The 19,788-nt window shown below is 36.4% G+C and overlaps 1 protein-coding gene across 3 annotated transcripts in view; it reads left to right on the top strand.

Moving 5' to 3' along the window:
* Nucleotides 1-19,788, top strand: part of ITCH (itchy E3 ubiquitin protein ligase) — a 99,010-nt gene that overhangs the window by 28,241 nt on the left and 50,981 nt on the right. For 2 of the 3 annotated variants that reach the window (XM_006048070.4, XM_045162622.1), the window contains 5 exons: nucleotides 2,917-3,007; nucleotides 10,761-10,902; nucleotides 14,587-14,711; nucleotides 16,439-16,576; nucleotides 19,137-19,182. In XM_006048070.4, coding sequence (XP_006048132.1) covers nucleotides 2,938-3,007; nucleotides 10,761-10,902; nucleotides 14,587-14,711; nucleotides 16,439-16,576; nucleotides 19,137-19,182 — 521 coding nt within the window. In that variant the 5' untranslated portion in view covers nucleotides 2,917-2,937. Of the gene's footprint in view, nucleotides 1-2,916; nucleotides 3,008-10,760; nucleotides 10,903-14,586; nucleotides 14,712-16,438; nucleotides 16,577-19,136; nucleotides 19,183-19,788 lie in introns of those variants that run through there. The other variant, XM_045162623.1, reaches the window with a different exon arrangement.

The following is a 19,788-nucleotide window of genomic DNA, read 5'->3' as shown; positions in this document are numbered from 1 at the left end:
CAAGTGGTGTGTTTTTTTATTCTTAGAGATTTAAAATAATTTTAATTATATGAAACTAACGTGAACTAGAACATACATTATTAAAATTATCAGCATGTTTTTGCAAAGCATCTCACAGTTCTATCACAATGATTAATTATCTGGAAAGAATCACTGTTTCTAAAAATGTTTGTAGTCTGTACTTTCATTAGTCTTCTTTACATGAAATTGTGTTTTTAAAATACATTTTATTATGATTTTGAATTTATTTTCTTTGCAACTTTATAATGTTAATTTAGAATAATCTATACTATTTAAAAGGGTATTTTTCCAGCAATAAACTGTTGCTGTAGATCAGCAACTAGAATAATACTTTATCATGCATAAAATCAGCATCCAGATGTTGGACTTTTCTCACTGCCTCTTAATTTCCTTATCTTGATGTCATAATTCTGTGAACAGTCTTTTCAGTATTGAGGAGATAATATCTATACATACGTGGTAATGATGTCTTTGAGGACTCTTTCTGTAACAAGTAGTTTGCATCAGAAGAATATCCTGTGCAATGCTCTGTTGACTTTTATGATACACCTCAGTGCCTTTATATTCTGGGTGACTACTAATGGCTTTATTTATGATGTATGCCTTCTGTATTTAAAATAAAATGGCCTTTTTAGTAAATTGTATAAAACATCCGAAACGGTGCGATTTAAGTAGACATAGAAAGTGAAGGAAAAAAATATACAGACCAAGCCAAGGGAATGAGCTAGTCATTTGAGTTAAGGCCGCCAGAATTTTAGCTTTGAACATATTCTTTTTCCTTCCTCCCTACATCTGTCCGTCCCTCCCTCCCTGTCTCCTCAGCATATAGGATTCTGGTTCCCTGACCAGGGATCGAACTCATGCCCTTGCATTGCAAGTGGTCCTAACCCCTGGACCACCAGGGAATGGAAGCCTAATTTTGTATGAATACTGTAGATATGTTTACAGTTTCAGGTTACTTTGTTTGCCTTATTGTATTTATGTATTTCTTACATAGGACCTGGCAGATAGTGAGTGCTTAAGTAAATTTTACTTTAATCTTTGACCCACTCAACATATTCCTGATATTTTATCAAGTCCCCAAAAGCCTAAGAACATTTTATTTTAAAAACAGATTTAGTTAAATTCTGACAGTATGAGTAATAAACATTCGTAGCATTTTCCCCCCACATACATAATCATTCAGTCTTTCAACAACCTTGTGAGGTAGGGATGGTGTTATCCCCGTTTCTCTGACAGGAAACTGAGACCTAGAGAGGTTACATAACTCAAATAGTATCATACAATAAGTGTTGTAGCCAGGAATCAAGCCCAAGTGTCCCGATTTTGTTATAAAATCTCTGTTACGTAGAGCATGCCTTACCACATGAGGATTAACTCTTCTGAGACTATGGACTGAAGAAGATATGTTAGGGTTGTTTATTTTAGTATAATTCAGGAGCCATCTTTGTTCCTTTCACAGATCAGATGTTTAAGTGTTTGCAATGTGTCAGGCACTGTTTTGGGATTCTGGGTTTTATCAGTGAACCAAAAAACTGATTCCTGCTCACATGGAGTTTATATTCTGGCCCAGAGAGTCAAAACCAATAAACATAATAACCAAGTCAATTACTTGGTATGTCAAAAGATCACATTGTCTGTAGAAGAAAAAAAATGATCAGGATAGGTGGAACAGACTGTTAATATTGTGAAGAAAACAAGTAGAACAAAGGTCTTAAGGCAAGAATGTGTTGGCATGTTTGAAAAATAATAGGTAGGTGCCTGAGTAGGGGCGGAAAGTAGAGGGGAAATAAGATCAGAAGGTAGGGAGCAGTGGAAGCATGTATCATATAGGGTCTTTCACTCAAGTAAAATGGGAAGATTTGAAGAACTTTTTAACATCTTAAAGTCATCCAGGTTGTGTTAAGAATAGGTACTGAGGCTGGACAAGGATGGAAAACGGGAGACCTTTTAGGTTAATCTGGGTTTCCCTTGTGGCTCCAGCTGGTTAAGAATCTGCCTGCAATGCGGGAGACCTGGGTTCGATCGATCATCTGGAGAAGGGAAAGGCTACCCACTCCAGTATTCTGGCCTGGAGAATTCCATGGACTGTGCAGTCCATGGGGTCACTTTAGGTTAATCTAGGAGAGGGGCATAATTTAGGAAGAAGATAGCTGTCAGGTGGCTATGAACAGATTAATGATAGAAGTGATGAGAAATGGCTGGATTCTAGGTGTATTTTGCAAATAGAGACATTAGAATTTGTCAGCAGATGGGAAGGGACATATGAACAAAGGAGTCAAGAATAACTCCATAGTTTTTAGCTTGAGCATCTGAAAGGATGAAATTGCCTTCAACTGAGATAGTTTACAGAGGACATCAGGGGTTCCGTTTTTGACATATTAGTTTAGACTATCTTTTAGATACCCAAGTGAAGTTGCTGTTTATAATTCAGGAGTGAAATCTGGGATAGAAATGTAAAGTTGGGACTTGTTGGTATATAGATGATATTTAAAGCCATAATACTGGTTGATATCCTTGAGGAAATGAAGATGAAGATATGAGAGAAGAGGGAACCAATAACTGAGCCCTAGAACATTCTAGTATTAAGAGGGTAGAGAGACCAGAAGGAATCATCAAAGAAGACTAAGATGGAATAATCAGTAAGGTAGGACGTAAACCTTGAGAATGTGTCTTGGGAACTAAAAGAAGAAAGTAAACCACAGAAGAAAGAAATTCAACCATTTCAGATTTTGCTGACAGTTTAGTGCAGGATGGATACTAGAATTTTAGCAGTGTGAAGGCCACTGGTTATTTTGTGGTCTTCAGTGGGACGTGGAAATGGCCTGGTTAGCATTTACGTATTTTTCAAGTGGGAATTTTTGATGTTCACAGTGTTTCCTTTGCCCTGTTCAGGTTTGCCTTCCTGTTGGTGATATGTCTGACAGTGGATCACAGCTTGGTTCAATGGGTAGTTTGACCATGAAATCACAACTTCAGATCACTGGTAAGTCTTAAAAAGATCTACTGCATTACTTCCCTCATTCTCTTTGTGCCCCACCACCCCCCCACCACCCCCACCCTGCCACACACTCCAGAATCCTGGAGAATTTCCATGACTGTGTAGTCCATGGGGTCGCAAAGAGTCGGATACGACTGAGTGACTTTACTTCACTTTCACCATCAATAAAAAATCTTCTGAGAAGAAAACCTTTAGTGGCTGTTACATATCAGGTGTTGAATTAGTATTTGCTGAATGAATAAATGAACATAATGTGTAGATATATAAAAATAACATTTTAATTTCAGGTTGTTATTGGGTATGGTATACGATTTGGGTTTGTTAAACATGCTTGGGCAGTTGCTATTGTTTTTTGTTTTGATTTGGATTTTTTTAGCTTTGTTGAGAGCTAATTCACATACTATACAGTTTACTCATTTAGAGGTCAGTGATTGTTAATACATTCTCAGAGTTGTGCAACCATCACCAGTCAATTTTAGAACATTTTCACCATTCCAGAAAGAACCCCCTGCCCCATATTCCCCAGCCACCTTCAGCCCTAGCTTAATTATTGTTCTCTCTATATATAGCTTTGCCTACTTTGGTTTCATACAAATAGAATCATAAAATGTGTGGCCTTTGTCTCTTGACTTTTTTCACTTATATTGTTTTCAAGATTCATCCCTGTTGTAGCATGCATTAGTGTTTAATTTCTTTTTATTGCCAAATACTATTCCATATGTGGAAATACTTTATCCATTTATCAGTTGATGGGTGTTTGGGTTGGTTCCACTTTTTGGCTATTATGAATAATGCTATGAACATTTGTGTATAACTGTTTGTGAAGTTGTATGTTTTCAGTTTTCTTGAGTGTGTTCCTGGGAGTAGAGTGACTGGGTCATGTAATACCCACATTTAGCATTGTGAGGAATTCCAAATTAATTTTCAAAGCATCCAGACCAATTTGTATTCCCAGCAGTCATGTATGAGGGTTACAGTTTTGTAAGCATCCTTGGAATGCTTATCTTTTTGGTTAGAGACATTGTAATGGATGTGACATAGTATCTCAAGAGTTTGAGTTCATTTCTCTGATGGTTAGTGATGATGAGCATTTTTTTCATGTGCTTATTATTAGCCATTTGTATATCTTTTTTTGAGAAATGACTATTTAAATTTTTTGGTTGCTCTTATTACTTTCCTAATACCTGTTTTTTTCCTCTAACCATACTAACCAAGTGGATCACTTTCAAATTAATGTTTCTTAAAATGCCACCTGATTTATACCTGCTCAAAAACCTTCAGTGCTTCTCCTTGGCTATGTTAGTGAATTTCTTTAAAACTGGGCTAAGACCTTTCATAGTCAGGCTCCATATGATCTCTTTGTAGGGTCTTTTTATAGAAACCATTTGTACTAGCCAAAGTGAGGCACTGGATTTTTCTTTAGACAAGCATGTGTCTATTACACAATGGAAACTTAGTCTTTCTCCTTTTAATTTAATGGCATTTATTGATTATATTAGTTTCTGTTAATACTGTACCTGGCTTACATCCAGCTCTAGATTATGAATATAAAGCTATAAACTGTATTATTATCTTTCTAGAAACCTAAAAGTATTTGAGTTATATAAAAGTAACACCTTCTTAAGTTGAAAGCATGCTAGAATTTATTCTTGGGAATTCTTTTCACTGACTCCAGTCTCTTTTCTTAGTGATGTCTGATTTTCAGTGAAAGATTCTATTATTTCTTTGCCAAAGCCAGATTCTAGTTGTTTCTCTCTTCCCCATCCCTGGTGGCTCAGATGGTAAAGAATCTGCCTGCAGTGCAGGGGACCTGGGTTCAATCCCTGGGTCAGGAAAATCCTTTGGAGAAGGGAATGGCTACCACTCTAGTATTCTTGCCTGGAGAATTTCATACACAGAAGAGTCTGGAGGGCTACAGTCCATGGGATCGCAAAGAAACAGACACGACTTAGCAACTAACACTTTGACTTTCTCCCCATCTTCAGTCTAGTCTGAGTAGCTGTTTTACATTGGGCCAGGCTTCTTAAGACTTTTTTTTAGGGGACAACTTAAGTTAAAATTTTTGATTTAGAGAATTTATTAGTGTCAGCTTTTCAAGTTATGTAAGCAATATACATGCTTTTTATTTTTAAAAAGTCAGCAATTTAAAATAGTAATGTGAGGAAAGAAAAAGTGAAAGTGTTAGCTTCTCAGTCGTGTCCTACTCTTTTTGATCCCATGGACTACAGCCCACCAGGCTCCTCTGTTCATGGAATTCTCCAGGCAAGAATACTGGAGTGGGTAGTCATTCCCTTCTCCAGGGGATCTTCCTGACCCAGGGATCGAACCTGGCTGGGTCTCCTGCATTGTAGGCAGATTCTTTAGCATCTGAGCAACCAGATTTAAGTTATATTCCTTTCGACTTTTCTTTGCATAAGCTAACTATCTTTGCTATTGTGACCATCACGGGAAGAAAAACACTTAATGCCTAAATGCACCTCAAGAAGACATAATTCTTAGCCATTTATAAGCTTTTAATCTTGAGTCTAAAAATTCTGAGAATGTACAAGTATAGGGCAAAAGCATTTTTAACAAAAACAGGCATTGTGAATTATGGATAAAAGTTATATATTTAGCAAAGACATCATTAGATACGGCAGATATGGAGAACAACAGATAATAAACAGTAGAGTGCCAAATTGACTACAATCAAGTGTCCTTTGTAATTCACTGTTTACTTTGCTTTTGGTGCTAGAAACCTCAGAACAAAGTTTTTTTTCCCACAAGTCACTTTAATTGACGTTGTATTTTTTACTGTGTATTAATGGATTAGCTACAGTATTTGAATTTTTTGTTTTTTATTTTATTTTGGTAAGCTGCCTCAACACTTCTAAAATTCAAGAAAGGCATAAATATGCAAGTATAAACTATATGCCCTGGTATATGGTAATGGCAAGAGATAATGACTTTGGTCAGGAAAAAGGGGTAGTATTTGACTAGAGTTGCTGTGAAAGAAAGTGGTGCTTGAAGCATTGCTACTATTTAAAAAGTAGAAAGGTATAAAAGGATCTTTCAGGAATGAACATGACCGAGCAAATGGCCTGAAGGAGGGAAATGCCAAGGCTTCCCTCGACATCCCTAAAAGCCACTGCTGCAGAGCAGGGACCTGTGAGAATTCACAGGAATGGGTCATCTCCTTCACATGAGTCAAGGCTGCCAAAAAAAAAAAAAAAAAAAAGTCATTGCTAAGGGACCTGGGAAGTAACCAGAGTTTTTAACAAAGAGCAGTAAACTGGATTGGTGTTTTAGAAAGTTATTGTAAAAGACTGATGGGGAAATTTAGTGTCAAAAGTTAAAATGTTACTCTGTGGTCCTGCTCAAATTTATTTATTTAACTCTTTCTGTCATGCATACATTACATGCGTACCTACATAGTTTGTTTACAGTATATACATTTGCTAATTGCTTTTCCTTACCAGATGATGGCAAGTAGAAAATTTATTTCAGATAAATGACACCTTATAATGTTTTAATAAAAACTTACATATGTTGTAGCAAGAGTTTTAAAAAATTAATTCATAAATTGGTACTATGTTGATAAATAGATTGCTTAGAGAACTTGATGTGTTTTAATTTCACATAATTCTTTATAGGAACATCAAGGGAAAGGCAGCCTTGCTTTTCTTTTTCAGAATTTACATAAAATAAAGTATACCTCATCACAAGTGATTGAGTTCTCACAAGGAAAAAAATTCCTTTTCTAGTTCTTTAATTTTGTATCTATATGAGGTGATGAATGTTCACTAAACTTAAATGTAATTATTTCCTGATGTCTTATATTTATGCATTTACACCTTAAACTTTAAAATCATGCCAGTTCATTAGTCACACTTTCTATGATTTGACTCTTAATTTATAGAAATAGCATGAGTAGCCATTTTGCTGTTCCAATTTGAACTGGAGTAGAAAGGTGGTCTTTTGTGCTGTGGTTTCATTGATCAAGGTACTATATGAAGCATCCCCTTGGGAACTTCTCTTGGCATTGAAGTGATTTCTTAACACTTTTGTTGAGTATTGAATGTACCTGTATTGATCCTTGTGTTGGGCAGATCCTTTTGTAACTTATCAGATAGTTATAAAAATTATAGCAGGAAATCAGAAATACCTACTTTTAAATGTTTTTGAGAGTTCATCATATTGCTAATCATAACTTGATCTCAGCACCCTTGTTTGTTTTAACCTTGTTCCTTATAGCCTTCAGATTCCCAGAATAAGTTGATTTCCTGGATCATTCTTTAGTCTTTATCTCTAATTCTGTGGCCTGTTCCTTTACCTTGGACATAAGTCTGTTTTCTTACATCCTTCCCTGTCTTTAGCCATTTCCTGTTTAATTATGTTCTGCACCTAACTTCAGCTATTATACTGAGCTTATCTGTGTTTTGATGCTTACTGTATGCTAATATTATACTTACATGGGCAGAATAAGTACTTTGGTATTTCCTAGAAATTTCTTAGTCTCAGTCCTTACTCAGAGCTCATCATTTGAGGAAGAGAAACCATCTTATTTCAGTTCTTACAAATTGAAATTAAACCTTACTGTATTTTTTCAGATTTACTAGAACACCATATATTTAGCTCCCAATGCTTAGAGACCAGGAGGGTCCTTCATACTTTAAATTTAAAGTCAAGAGTTTATATCCAGTTCTGCCCAGACAAGCCATAGTTCTGCTACAGAGCCCTCTTTTGGCCTCTCATGACTTCTGACCACAGAGGGTAATCCTTGCATAACTGGTTTTATCTCCTATCAGTTCATCATGTTGCTAATCATAACTTAGCACCCTTAACTTAAGGGTGGTGATCTCCCCACCCTTATTTGTTTTACCTTGTTCCTTACAGCCTTCTGATTCCCAAAATAAGTTGAATAAGCCAAGGATTCACTTTTACTTTCTTTACATTTATTTATTTATTTTTACTTTCTTTATATTTAAATTGTCAAAACTTTTATTTCATATTGAAGAGGAAGTTATTAAATATACACACTTGCTATATCTTGCCATGAAGGGGATTGCAGGTTGAGTTAAATAAGTAAAAACTAATAAACCTACTAAGAACTGAGACTGAATGAAAAGCGACAGGAGCCATATATAAATAAGAAAATGTGTAAGCATAGAAAAATTTTGACTTGTTAGATTTAAAGAACCCTTCAAAGAGAAGAGATTAAAGACAACTCAGAAAGTAGAATTGTGTTGGATGAAAAGGAAAAAGGATCATTATGAGTGGAGGGAAGTAGCACATATGAGCGGTCAACGTACACGATCCTTGTGAGGGACAGCAAACAGGTAAGAGTGGTTAGAACACTAGGGGCCTGTGTGGGATTTTGTATAGGAAGAGGCTGTAAAAGTACATAGTAAGCAACGTAAAATGCCCCAGAAGAATTTAAACTTCATTTTTCAGGCGTTAGGGAATCATTGAAAAGTATTGACACGGTCACATCTGTTCTAGGCACAATTCTAGTAGCTATGAGGAATTGGGCTGGAGAAGTGAGAGTAAAAATAGACAGTTGTTAGAGGCCTTTAGGTGTAGCCCAGGTGACGGATGATACTGACATTTTTCTGATTCATTTTCTTCTAGTTTATAATTCATAATCTTTTAATTTACCTTGGGAATTTAAATTTTAGGAGGTAGTACATTGATCTATTTTACAATGTTAGGACTATAATGAAAGTTTTGTGCAATCTAAACTTTGAGATTTGAACACTTAACATAATTTCTCCTGTCCAAGCTTTGCTGTGACCGTTGGATAAACTTTTAAATTCTATTGATCTTGTTCTTTTTTTATGTGTAAAAATTAAGATGATAATACCTGTCTTGCAGAACAGTTGTGAGAGTCAAAATCATAATATTTAGGTGCCAGACACAGTAAAACACTAACAGTTGGTGTTAGTTTCCCTTACTCTTTTTATTTTCCCATTTAAAGTTTCCTAAAATGGCTCTCATGGGGTTGAGTGGGATTATGTGGTAAATAGCTTTCAAAAGTTTGAATCCTAAAAAGCCAATCAGGATAGCTGCATTGCTCTTTGTTCTAGGCTTAATCAGTTTTAGAGGATCACAAGAGCCCCTGAAACAAAATGAACTTATGCATGACTGTATGGGCTGTTTCACCTTTTCTCAGACCACAAATGTATTAAAAATAGGGATTTTTCTGGGGCAATCCTGTGATTAAATTAGGTTTTGTATTAAGTAGTAGGGCTTTATAGTACATATAGTCAGAGATAGGTCTGATCCCCACTTAAGCATTTTCTGTTCTGAAAAAGACATTTTGCTTAGTGTTTCCACTTTGATGTCTCACGAGCATCTCAAATTTATACATCCGTTATAATACACTTGATTTTCTGCCCATGCCACCCTCCTCAAACTTGTTCTTTCCTAGATCTTTTCCATCTTATTCAATGATACCACCTTCTATCCAGTTTACTCATGCCAGAAACACAGGAGATATCCTTGCTTCTTTTCCGTAGCTCACTAATGTAATCTAACCCTGTTGATTCTCATTAGAAAATATTTATTCCTCCCCATATCCATGTTCACCACCTTAGTCTAACCTACTGTTTCTTAGATGGCTGTAGCAGTCTCTTAAGTGTAAAAGGACAGAAGTAAAATATTAGATCAAAGTGAAGTTGGGGGATTCAGGGCCACCACTTGGGACTGTGCCTGCTAGAGTGCCCAGATTGTCTATGTGTTGGACTGTATATTGCACTTCTTGCATAGCTCCTATATAAACTTTCCTAGCAACTCGCAAGGGCCTGTTAGTCTTGATAGGCACTGGCATCTCTGAACTTTGCTGTTAGAGTAGATATCCAGGTAGTAAAATAATTCTTTGGCTGTGGTCATCTCATTTATAGGGGACCAGTGAGTTGTCTTCTGTGGGAGCTGTGGGGTGTTCTAGATTCGAATCTACTCTTGGTGCCTTCCTTCCACACAAGGCTGGGACAAGGCTGTTTTATGTTTTATGGCAGTGGTGACTAACTTAGGCTCAGGATGTAAGAAGCTCTTGCTAAGGTAATGAGAGATATATGAGATGCTAGACATAATCTTAGTTTGTAACTCTGCCTTCAGTGGCTTTCTAGCATGCTTAGAATAAAATCCAAATTCCTTATCTTGGCTTGCAAAGCCAAATGTGATCTCACTTTATTTACCATTTTTCTCTGTTTGCTCTACTTTTCTTAGATCAAAGCTTTTGTACCGTTTTCTTAATGTTCCCTTCTTCCTACCTTTGATCTTGACATGGATAGATAGCTCCTTGTCCTTTAGATGGTTGCTTGAAAGTACCGTATCCTTAGAAAACTTCTTTACTACCAACTCATATTCTGCCACCTTAGGCTATTTTTCATCACAAGGACTTATCTCTAATTATAAACTGTTCTGTCCAGGGTTTAGAGCAGTAATATCTGATAGATGGTAGGCATTCACATATTTGTTTACCAAGTTTGTCAATGTACTTTTTATTGACCTCAAGATCTCTGGGACTAGTGATACTACTGATGGGAATTTGGGTGGATGGTGTGAGAAGTCCTATATTTTTTAATAAGATGGTAAGAAATACACAGGTCATACGTGAATAAAATTTGTGAATATTTTAGAGCAAACTGCTTTGCTTCTCTTGAGTAAAAATAATGCTCTGTTTAATCTTTGTGAAATTAAATTGATTTGAAGGATGGACTAACATCTTGCATACTGAAATATTTTCTCTTTTATTTAGTCATTTCAGCAAAACTTAAAGAAAATAAAAAGAATTGGTTTGGGCCAAGTCCTTATGTGGAAGTCACAGTAGATGGACAGTCAAAGAAGACAGAAAAATGCAACAATACGAACAGTCCCAAATGGAAGCAGCCTCTTACAGTGTAGGTTTGAAAGTATTTTCTGTGGTATATTTTGTTTAATAGGTCAGCAGAAATGCAGCTTTTAGAAAGTTTTTCACTTTTTTTTTGTTCCTCCTCCCTCTTAATTTTACCCTTCTTGTTCTTTTAGTCTCGCTTCTCTTTAATTATTTGTTTTCCCAGTTTCTCCTTTTCATTGCATTCTCGTTTAGTTGTTGATGGTATCTCTGTTGCCACTAAATAGTAGCTGAGAGATCCCAGGGTTGCTGCTGCTGCTAAGTCACTTCAGTCGTGTCCGACTTTGTGCTACTCCATAGATGGCAGCCCACCAGGCTCCCCCGTCCCTGAGATTCTCCAGGCAAGAACACTGGAATGGGTTGCCATTTCCTTCTCCAGTGCATGAAAGTGAAAAGTGAAAGTGAAATCGCTCAGTCGTGTCCGACTCTTAGCGACCCCATGGACTGTAGCCTACCAGGCTCCTCCGCCCATGGGATTTTCCAGGCAAGAGTACTGGAGTGGGTTGTCATTGCCTTCTTCAGATCCCAGGGTTATGGGCCCAGAAATATTAGCAGCTCTTTCCTTAATTTAGGTTGTATATAGAGGGATATCAGGAACTCAATTCATTTTTTCTTATTTAATTTTTATTTTAAATTTTAGTTTTAAACAAAATTTAATTTTGTGTTTTTTTAAATTACAGTGCCCACACAAAACCTACCCACTTTTTTTTTCTTTAGAAAAATTATACATTTTGTTCTATCACCCTATTTTTATATTAAACATACATCCTTTTTTTTGAGTATGTACAGGTCTAACATCCCTAATATAACTATATAATACTGTTTAATATGGATGGACTGTGATTAATTTTACTAGTTCCCTAAACAATTGATTTCTAATGTGCTGTTAGACAGTGCAGTATACATTCCTGTGCATATGTCTCTGTGTTGGTGTTTTTATCTATCATTTAAATTCATAGACGTGGGATATAGCTCAATTTCAGCACTAATTGACAAAGCCCTAAATGTTGGTAAGAAAAGCATAATAGGTTGAAGGGAATTATAGGTTAATTTTTAAACTTTTTCTACTAAAATGGAAGAAAATGTATGATTTATCAACAAATAGATTTTAAAATAATACAGTATATTTTTAAAATAATACAGTATGTTATATATTAAAGCATAGTTCAAAATATAACCAGTTGTTATTTTATCAAATGTAGACAAATTGCTTTCATTCCCTAACATTTGAAATTGTTCATTTTTTTCTCATAGAAAAACAAACCTGTTACTAAAAATGTTTTATTTTTAAATGGTGAGATGAGACACCTGAATGATAAGCTCTTCTCTTCACATGATGCATGCCTCTGTGCACAACATTTCTAATAAATGACAAAACAAATTGGATATACCTACATTAATCTTTAACATGGATTTTTGAAGTTCTAGGGCATCTTTTACTTAACAATGATTTTGAACAAATAAATGAAACTTAAGAATTTTCCAAAAATCATCTTGACACCTATTTTCAGAAGTATCATTCTAATGTTTCTCATCTGTATTTATTTCAACATTAATGTTTCTTAGACTTCATTTTTAATTAGTGCCCCATTAGAGATTTGATCTAGATGAAAACAGTGTGTGAGTAACATTTTTTTAAAAACAAACCTTCAAAAGGCCACAGGCTCCAATAATGACTGGAGATATTTAATTGAGATGGACGTGAGTTTAAGCAAGCTCTAGGAGTTGGTGATAGACAGGGAGGCCTGGCATGCTATTCACAGGGTCACAAAGAGTCAGACACAGAATAATGGGCTGAATACTCATCTATTTTCTACCAACTGCTAACTGTGCTTACTATAAATATGCTTTCAGGCTCTTGAGCTGATAGCAACATGAACTTAGTGGTTTAGAAGTGAAGAAAAACTCTCCTTGTAGCCCTATATCGTAGTGCTCTTCAGCCTGTATATTTGGAGGGAAACACTTTTGAATTTTTAAGTTACAGGAGATTGGCCTGCAATTTTAACACAGCTTCCATTGTTAGGTAGCATGCTTTCCATACTTGTCTCAAGAATTGAACTGAAATAATCTGCCATCTTTGATGGCAGAGTTTATCTTTCAAAGTAAAATTTATTAACTTTTATTCCATCCCCATTATGATTACTCAGATGACTAACAGAGAAATGTTCTCTTAATATTTAATATATGTTCTGAAAGTAACCTGCAATTTCTGAAAGTTTTGAAAGAGAATAAATACATTGTATGAAAAAGGGGCAATGATTAGGTGAAAGTTTCTTAGTTTGGTTGCAGTATCTGCCACTGGGAGAAGGCAATGGCACCCCACTCCAGCACTCTTGCCTGGAAAATCCCATGGACGGAGGGGCCTGGTGGGCTGCAGTCCATGGGGTTGCGAAGAGTCAGACATGACTGAGCGACTTCCCTTGCACTTTTCACTTTCCTGCATTGGAGAAGGAAATGGCAACCCACTCCAGGGTTCTTGCCTGGAGAATCCCAGGGATGCGGGAGCCTGGTGGGCTGCCGTCTATGGGGTCGCACAGAGTCGGACACGACTGAAGCGACTTAGCAGCAGCAGCAGCAGCCACTGGGAATTCCTTGGTGGTCTAGTGATTAGGACTCTGCACTTCCACTGCAGGGGGCATGAGTTCTGTCCCTGGCCAAGAAAGTCTTACAGCCTTGAACCATAGGACTATCATAGGTTATATAGTGTTCTGTTTTTCTAATTGAAATAGTGTTTATACAGCTTATTGCAAATTCAAATTTCTATTCTGTATTGGCATTTAGCAAGGTATGGCCTTATTTGACAGTTGTCCTGGACACTTTGCCTCTAGCAGTGTGAAACATGGGATAATATAATCCTGAAATCCTTAAGTAGCTGACTGAGAACATTCTTAATACAAATTTTAATGACAGATTTTTGTTCAGATTACGGTCCATCACCAACTGGCTGTGTGATATTTGGCAATTTGCTTATTCTCTGAATATCAGCTTCTGTATGTGAAGATGAAGTGATATTCTCACCTCAGGGTTACTGTGAAGATTAAATGAAATAATCCTAAGCTCAGCACACTACCTGACATAAAATAAGAATTTAATTTTTCGTACAAATCACTTTTTTGTACTCAGTTCGTTTCAGTCTCTCAGTCGTGTCTGACTCTTTGTGACCCTGTGAATAGCATGCCAGGCCTCCCTGTCTATCACCAACTCCTAGAGCTTGCTTAAACTCACGTCCATCGCATTGGTGATGCCATCCAACCATCTCATCCTCTGTCGTCCCCTTCTCCTCCTGCCTTCAATCTTTCCCAGCATCAGGGTCCTTTCTAATGAGTCAGTTCTTTGCACCAGGTGGCCAAAGTATTGGAGCTTCAGCTTCAGCTTTTTGTACTACTAAAGTAAAATTATTTTTCAACAGTTTGTAGCATGATGAGCACTTTTACTTTTGTTGATAATACATACATGTAATCGTCCCTATAGGTCACCAGTGCGTGAAGATGACCGTGCAAACCTGTAGCATTCAGATATGTTTTTCATAAGATTATAGAATACAGGCAATATTGGTTGTAAACTATAAGATATGTGGTGATATTTAATTGTAATTTTAATTGTAATTTAATTGTGGTGATATTTTAATTAGAATTCCATTGTGATATTAAAGGAAATACTTTTTTCACCTTTTTTTTTTTTTCATTTGTAGTATTGTCACCCCTGTGAGTAAATTACATTTTCGTGTGTGGAGTCACCAGACACTGAAATCTGATGTTTTGTTGGGAACTGCTGGATTGGATATCTATGAAACATTAAAGTCAAACAATATGAAACGTATGTATGTGAAAATAAGAATAAGCTCAGCTTTTGTTATTTTGCAAGAAATTCATGTGCTAAATTTGGAGAAAATGACTGTTCACTATTTGTTTTTAAGTTTACATGGTTGTAACATTACTACAGAGATAAAGCTTGAACTCTTTAATGCATTCTTAATATCTGGTTTGGCCATTCATTTTGGATCCAGTATTTTAAATAAATATTATTTAAATTTATTTAAATACTAAATAAATAAATTTAGTAGATAGATATTTATTGAAGGCTGTACTCCATTATGGAAAAGAAATAGAGCAGAGATGATTTTATTTTAGATGGTTTTATTTATATGTGTATACCTCTCTTTTGATATCTCAGATCAGTTCAGTTCAGTCGCTCAGTCATGTCTGACTCTTTGCAACCCCAGGAATCGCAGCACGCCAGGCCTCCCTGTCCATCACCAGCACCCAGAGTTCACTCAGACTTAAGTCCATCGAGTCAGTGATGCCATCCAGCCATCTCATCCTCTGTCGTCCCCTTCTCCTCTTGGCCCCAATCCCTCCCAGCATCAGAGTCTTTTCCAATGAGTCAACTCTGCATGAGGTGGCCAAAGTACTGGAGTTTCAGCTTCAGTATCATTCCTTCCAAAGAAATCCCAGGGCTGATCTCCTTCAGAATGGACTGGTTGGATCTCCTTGCAGTCCAAGGGACTCTCAAGAGTCTTCTCCAACACCACAGTTCAAAAGCATCAATTCTTCGGCACTCAGCCCTCTTCACAGTCCAACTCTCACATCCATACATGACCACTGGAAAAACCATAGCCTTGACTAGACGGACCTTTGTTGGCAAAGTAATGTCTCTGCTTTTGAATATGCTATCTAGGTTGGTCATAACTTTCCTTCCAAGGAGTAAGCGTCTTTTAATTTCATGGCTGCAGTCACCATCTGCAGTGATTTTGGAGCCCCCGAAAATAAAGTCTGACACTGTTTCCACTGTTTCCCCATCTATTTCCCATGAAGTGATGGGACCAGATGCCATGATCTTTGTTTTCTATAGATACATAAAAACTTGCAACATACTTATTTTAATTAATATATCATGATTTTAAAACAGACTTTTAATCCCTTGAGTATCTAAAGCATACTTCTAAGAATTTTATTTCTCATTTAGGATTTATAAGAAAAAAATTCATTCTTAAATTATGTTTTCACTCCATATAATTCAGACATACCTTGCTGAGTAGTCTTAGTTGTCCTGATGGCTCATTTTGAAGAAGAGAATGAATATAATAAGTGAGATGATTGAGCTATTTAGTGTTTTTGTTTGTTGTTTCGTTACTAAGCTATGTCCAACTCTCTTGTGATTCCATGGACTATAGCCTGCTTGGCTTCTCTCTCCATGGGATTTCCCAGGAAAGAATACTGGAGTAAGTTGCCATTTCCTTTTCCAGGGGATCTTCTCAATGCAGGGATCAAACTCACGTCTACTGCATTGGCAGGCGGATTCTTTACCACTCACTGAGCCACTTGAGAAGCCCCATTTAGTATCTTACATTGTGGATATTAAGCACTAGGAAATTTTGTTCTATTTTTTAAAATGTTTTTGGCATGAAAAGGCCTGAAACCTTGGGTGAAGTGTATTAAAACAATATGTCTACATATAAATATAAATTTTCTGACAGTTATGTTTTTAACAGTTATGACTTAAAAAAAAAAGTGACTATTTTCTGTAATTTTATTCTCTTCCAGTTGAGGAAGTAGTTGTGACTTTACAGCTTGTAGGTGACAAAGAACCAGCAGAGACAATAGGAGATTTGTCAGTCTGTCTTGATGGGCTGCAACTAGAGTCTGAAGTTGTTGCCAATGGTGAAACTACATGTTCAGAAAGTAAGTAATCACTTAAAAAAAAAATTCATTTTTATTTATTTGGCTGTGCTGAGTACCAGCTGTAGCACACAGGATCTTCCATCTTCATTGTGGCATGCAGGATCTTTAGTTGTAGCATATGGGATCTAGTTCCCCTAACTAGCGATTGAACCCAGGCCCCCTGCATTGGGAGCACAGAGTCTTAGCCACTGGACCACCAGGGAAATATATAGGGTCTTTTCTTCTTAAACTAGCGACTGTAAAGTATGTTGTAATTATTGCCATTCTTTTCCACATAAAGAAATTATTTTATTTCCATTTTATAAAGAGACATTTTTCATTTTAAACTTTTAGTACATTGTTTCTATTAGGAACTAAGAGTTGAAAAGCTAGCCAAATATAAGCCAAATCATTGTTGTCTCTGAGAGTGATAAATTGATTTATAAAGTAGCCATTCTGTAGGCCAACAGTGGCAGTTAATATGGCACATTTGATGCTACACCTTCTCCAGTGCCGGTGGCAGACATAGTTTACTGTCTGTAGCAGTGTCGGATTTAGTTTAAATTTGACTCTGAATCCTTAGTACTCTACCAGACAGGCCAGTACAAGCTGGCATCGTTAGCCATTCCTCTTCCCTTTTTGTAGGCTACATTTACTGAGCTGTCTTTGAGTTATAATAATGACAAAACCATTTTTGTGATTTGTTTTATGTTGATGTATTTTACAGTTTATGGTTTACTAGTGTTAAAGGGAATAAATATGAGATGTAGCATGCTTAATAAAACCACCTCTCAGTGGATTTCCTTTAGATATTTTCATCCCTTATTTGCTAATAAGTGTATTTTCACCTGGAACACAGATTTTCAAGACAAAGCACAGGTTAATGGTCTGGGTTAGTCTGACAGATCTCTCTGTTTACCTAGAAACTGTATTATGGAGCATTTTGCAGTGATCAGGTGCTGTTATACTTCTGTTTCTACTTTGGAAGACTTCCTACTGCCTTTCTAATTCATGACCTTTTTTTAATAGCAGAACCTTCAGGGTAGTCCTGGTTATATCTTCCATATTGGTTCTTTGGGGTTAATGAGGGTAGAAAGAAATTTCTGAATTGGTTATACTGGTTCAGAGTTGACACGTTCATATAGATGGAATCATAACAATAGGTAGTCTTTGTGTCAGGCTTCTTTCACTTAGCATAGATAATGTCATTTCAGGTTTATCAGTGATGTAGAATGTTTCAGTAGTCTGTTGCTTTTTATTACTGCATAGTTTTAAATTGCACAGATGTACCACATTTTATCTATCCTCCTGTACCATTTTTTAAAATAAAATCTTGAGACACTTGCCCACCTTGCTGAGTATGATATAGTAATAATATAGTGGTGACTTAGCATCTTTTTAATGAAGTAATCCATTACTTCATTGGAGTAGTATAGTGATGATTTCACTCTTTGAAAGTTGGGACTGTATTCAGGGACTGTTGTTCTTTAACTCAGTGGACCTAGGCTGTTAAACTTGTTCTTTTTGCATTTCATAGTTTTTTAAACTTCTCTGTATACTACTTTTGCTGCAGTCTGTGCCTACCTATAGTACTCTCCCTCTGTATCACAGTTCCTTACTGAATCCTAAGGATATTTCATGAATAAAACTTGAAGAAAGTATGACTGTTGTAGCATTTGTTTTGGCCACTTTGAGACCCATTTGTGCCTTTTCTATTCTTGAAGCTATTTTCAGGGCCTTTGCGTAAGAAAATTATTACTGATTTTTCTATTTTCAAAATCTTCTCATTATCCTGCACTTTTAGAGGGAGGTAATTGGAATACAAAAGATGACTAAAATACATTTGAATTAGAATCAAGCAAATGGGGACTTCTCTGGTGGTTCATTGGCTAATACTCCACACTCCCAGTAGAGGAGGCCCCGGGTTCCATCCTTGGTCAGGGAACTAGATCCCACATACCACAGGGCAACAAAGCCACAACTAAGAGTTCGTATGCCACAACTAGAGATCCTGTATGCCACAATGAAAATCTTCAAAGTTCCCGTGTACTGCAACTAAGACCTGGTGTAGCTAACTAGCTAGCTAAATAAGTAAGTAAGTAAATAAGACATTTAGGCAGAAGTAGCACGTGAGTAATATACCTTGACTCATTACCATCTCTTATACAAAACAATCATTTGCACACAGACAAAAAATAATCATTTGCTCAATTTTGATAAAACTTCTCAGTCATGTGAACATTTATCTTATTTTCCTTTTAAATATCATGTTGGACTTTAACTCCATTCCAGCATGTTCTTTACTACATGCATGCTCAGTCTCTTCAGTCATCTCCAATGCGTCACGACATCATAGACCGTAGCCTGCCAGGCTCCTCTGTCCGTGGGATTTTCCTGGCAAGAATACTGGAATGGGTTGCCGTGCTCTCCTCCAGGATTATCTTCCCAACCCAGGAATCGAACCCAATCTTTGTTACTAGAAAGATACAATGAAGGGTTTTGTTTACAAAGCATCTTTAGGTAAAAGGTACGTACGACTTCTTGAAATTCATTTTCTGTCTAACTTTTAATGTTGTTAAAGGTGCTTCACAGAATGATGATGGCTCCAGGCCCAAGGATGAAACAAGGTAAGAGTTCACTTATTACATATCATAGAATGCAGAAAGAAACAAGGCAGAATGAATACATTTCATTTTTGTCAAAACTTCAAGTTCAAATTGATATAAAAATGTGTCAAATTTTAGAGCTCTAGGTAAGAAAGGAAATATTCATGGAAAATTCAAGAGCCTTAGCTTATATGACTGCAGTTCTATAATGTAGGCCAGAGGTACCCAAACGCTAATAGTTCTTCAGCTTATAGAAAGTGAATATATTGTCACTTTCCCAAAGGTAGGGAAGTTTAGAATCCTAAGGTCATTGTTGGACTGTTTCCTTTTCCAGGAAAGCCGGGCTCTAATTTTCTCACTGTGATTAAAGATAGAAAAGGTTTTAAAAATTAATAACTCTCTCGGTAGACCAGAAGACATCCTATGTTTTTGTGTTTCTTTTTAGTTTTATTTTTTTCTTAAGTTTTTTTTTGAAGTCATGAAATGTCCCTCATAAAGATGTTTTAATATTTCAGTGTTCTTTGGTCCTCTTTTGCATAATAAACCCATACTTTTACATTAGCGAGAATGTGATACAATTGTGTAGTGTGTTGAAAGGTTGTGTTATGCCACTCTATTTCATTTTTG

This window comes from Bubalus bubalis, chromosome 14 (genome assembly GCF_019923935.1).
Source record: "Bubalus bubalis isolate 160015118507 breed Murrah chromosome 14, NDDB_SH_1, whole genome shotgun sequence".
NCBI lineage: Eukaryota > Metazoa > Chordata > Mammalia > Artiodactyla > Bovidae > Bubalus > Bubalus bubalis.
Note: the sequence above shows the minus strand (reverse complement) of the source record. Positions and strands in the feature narration are given on the sequence as shown.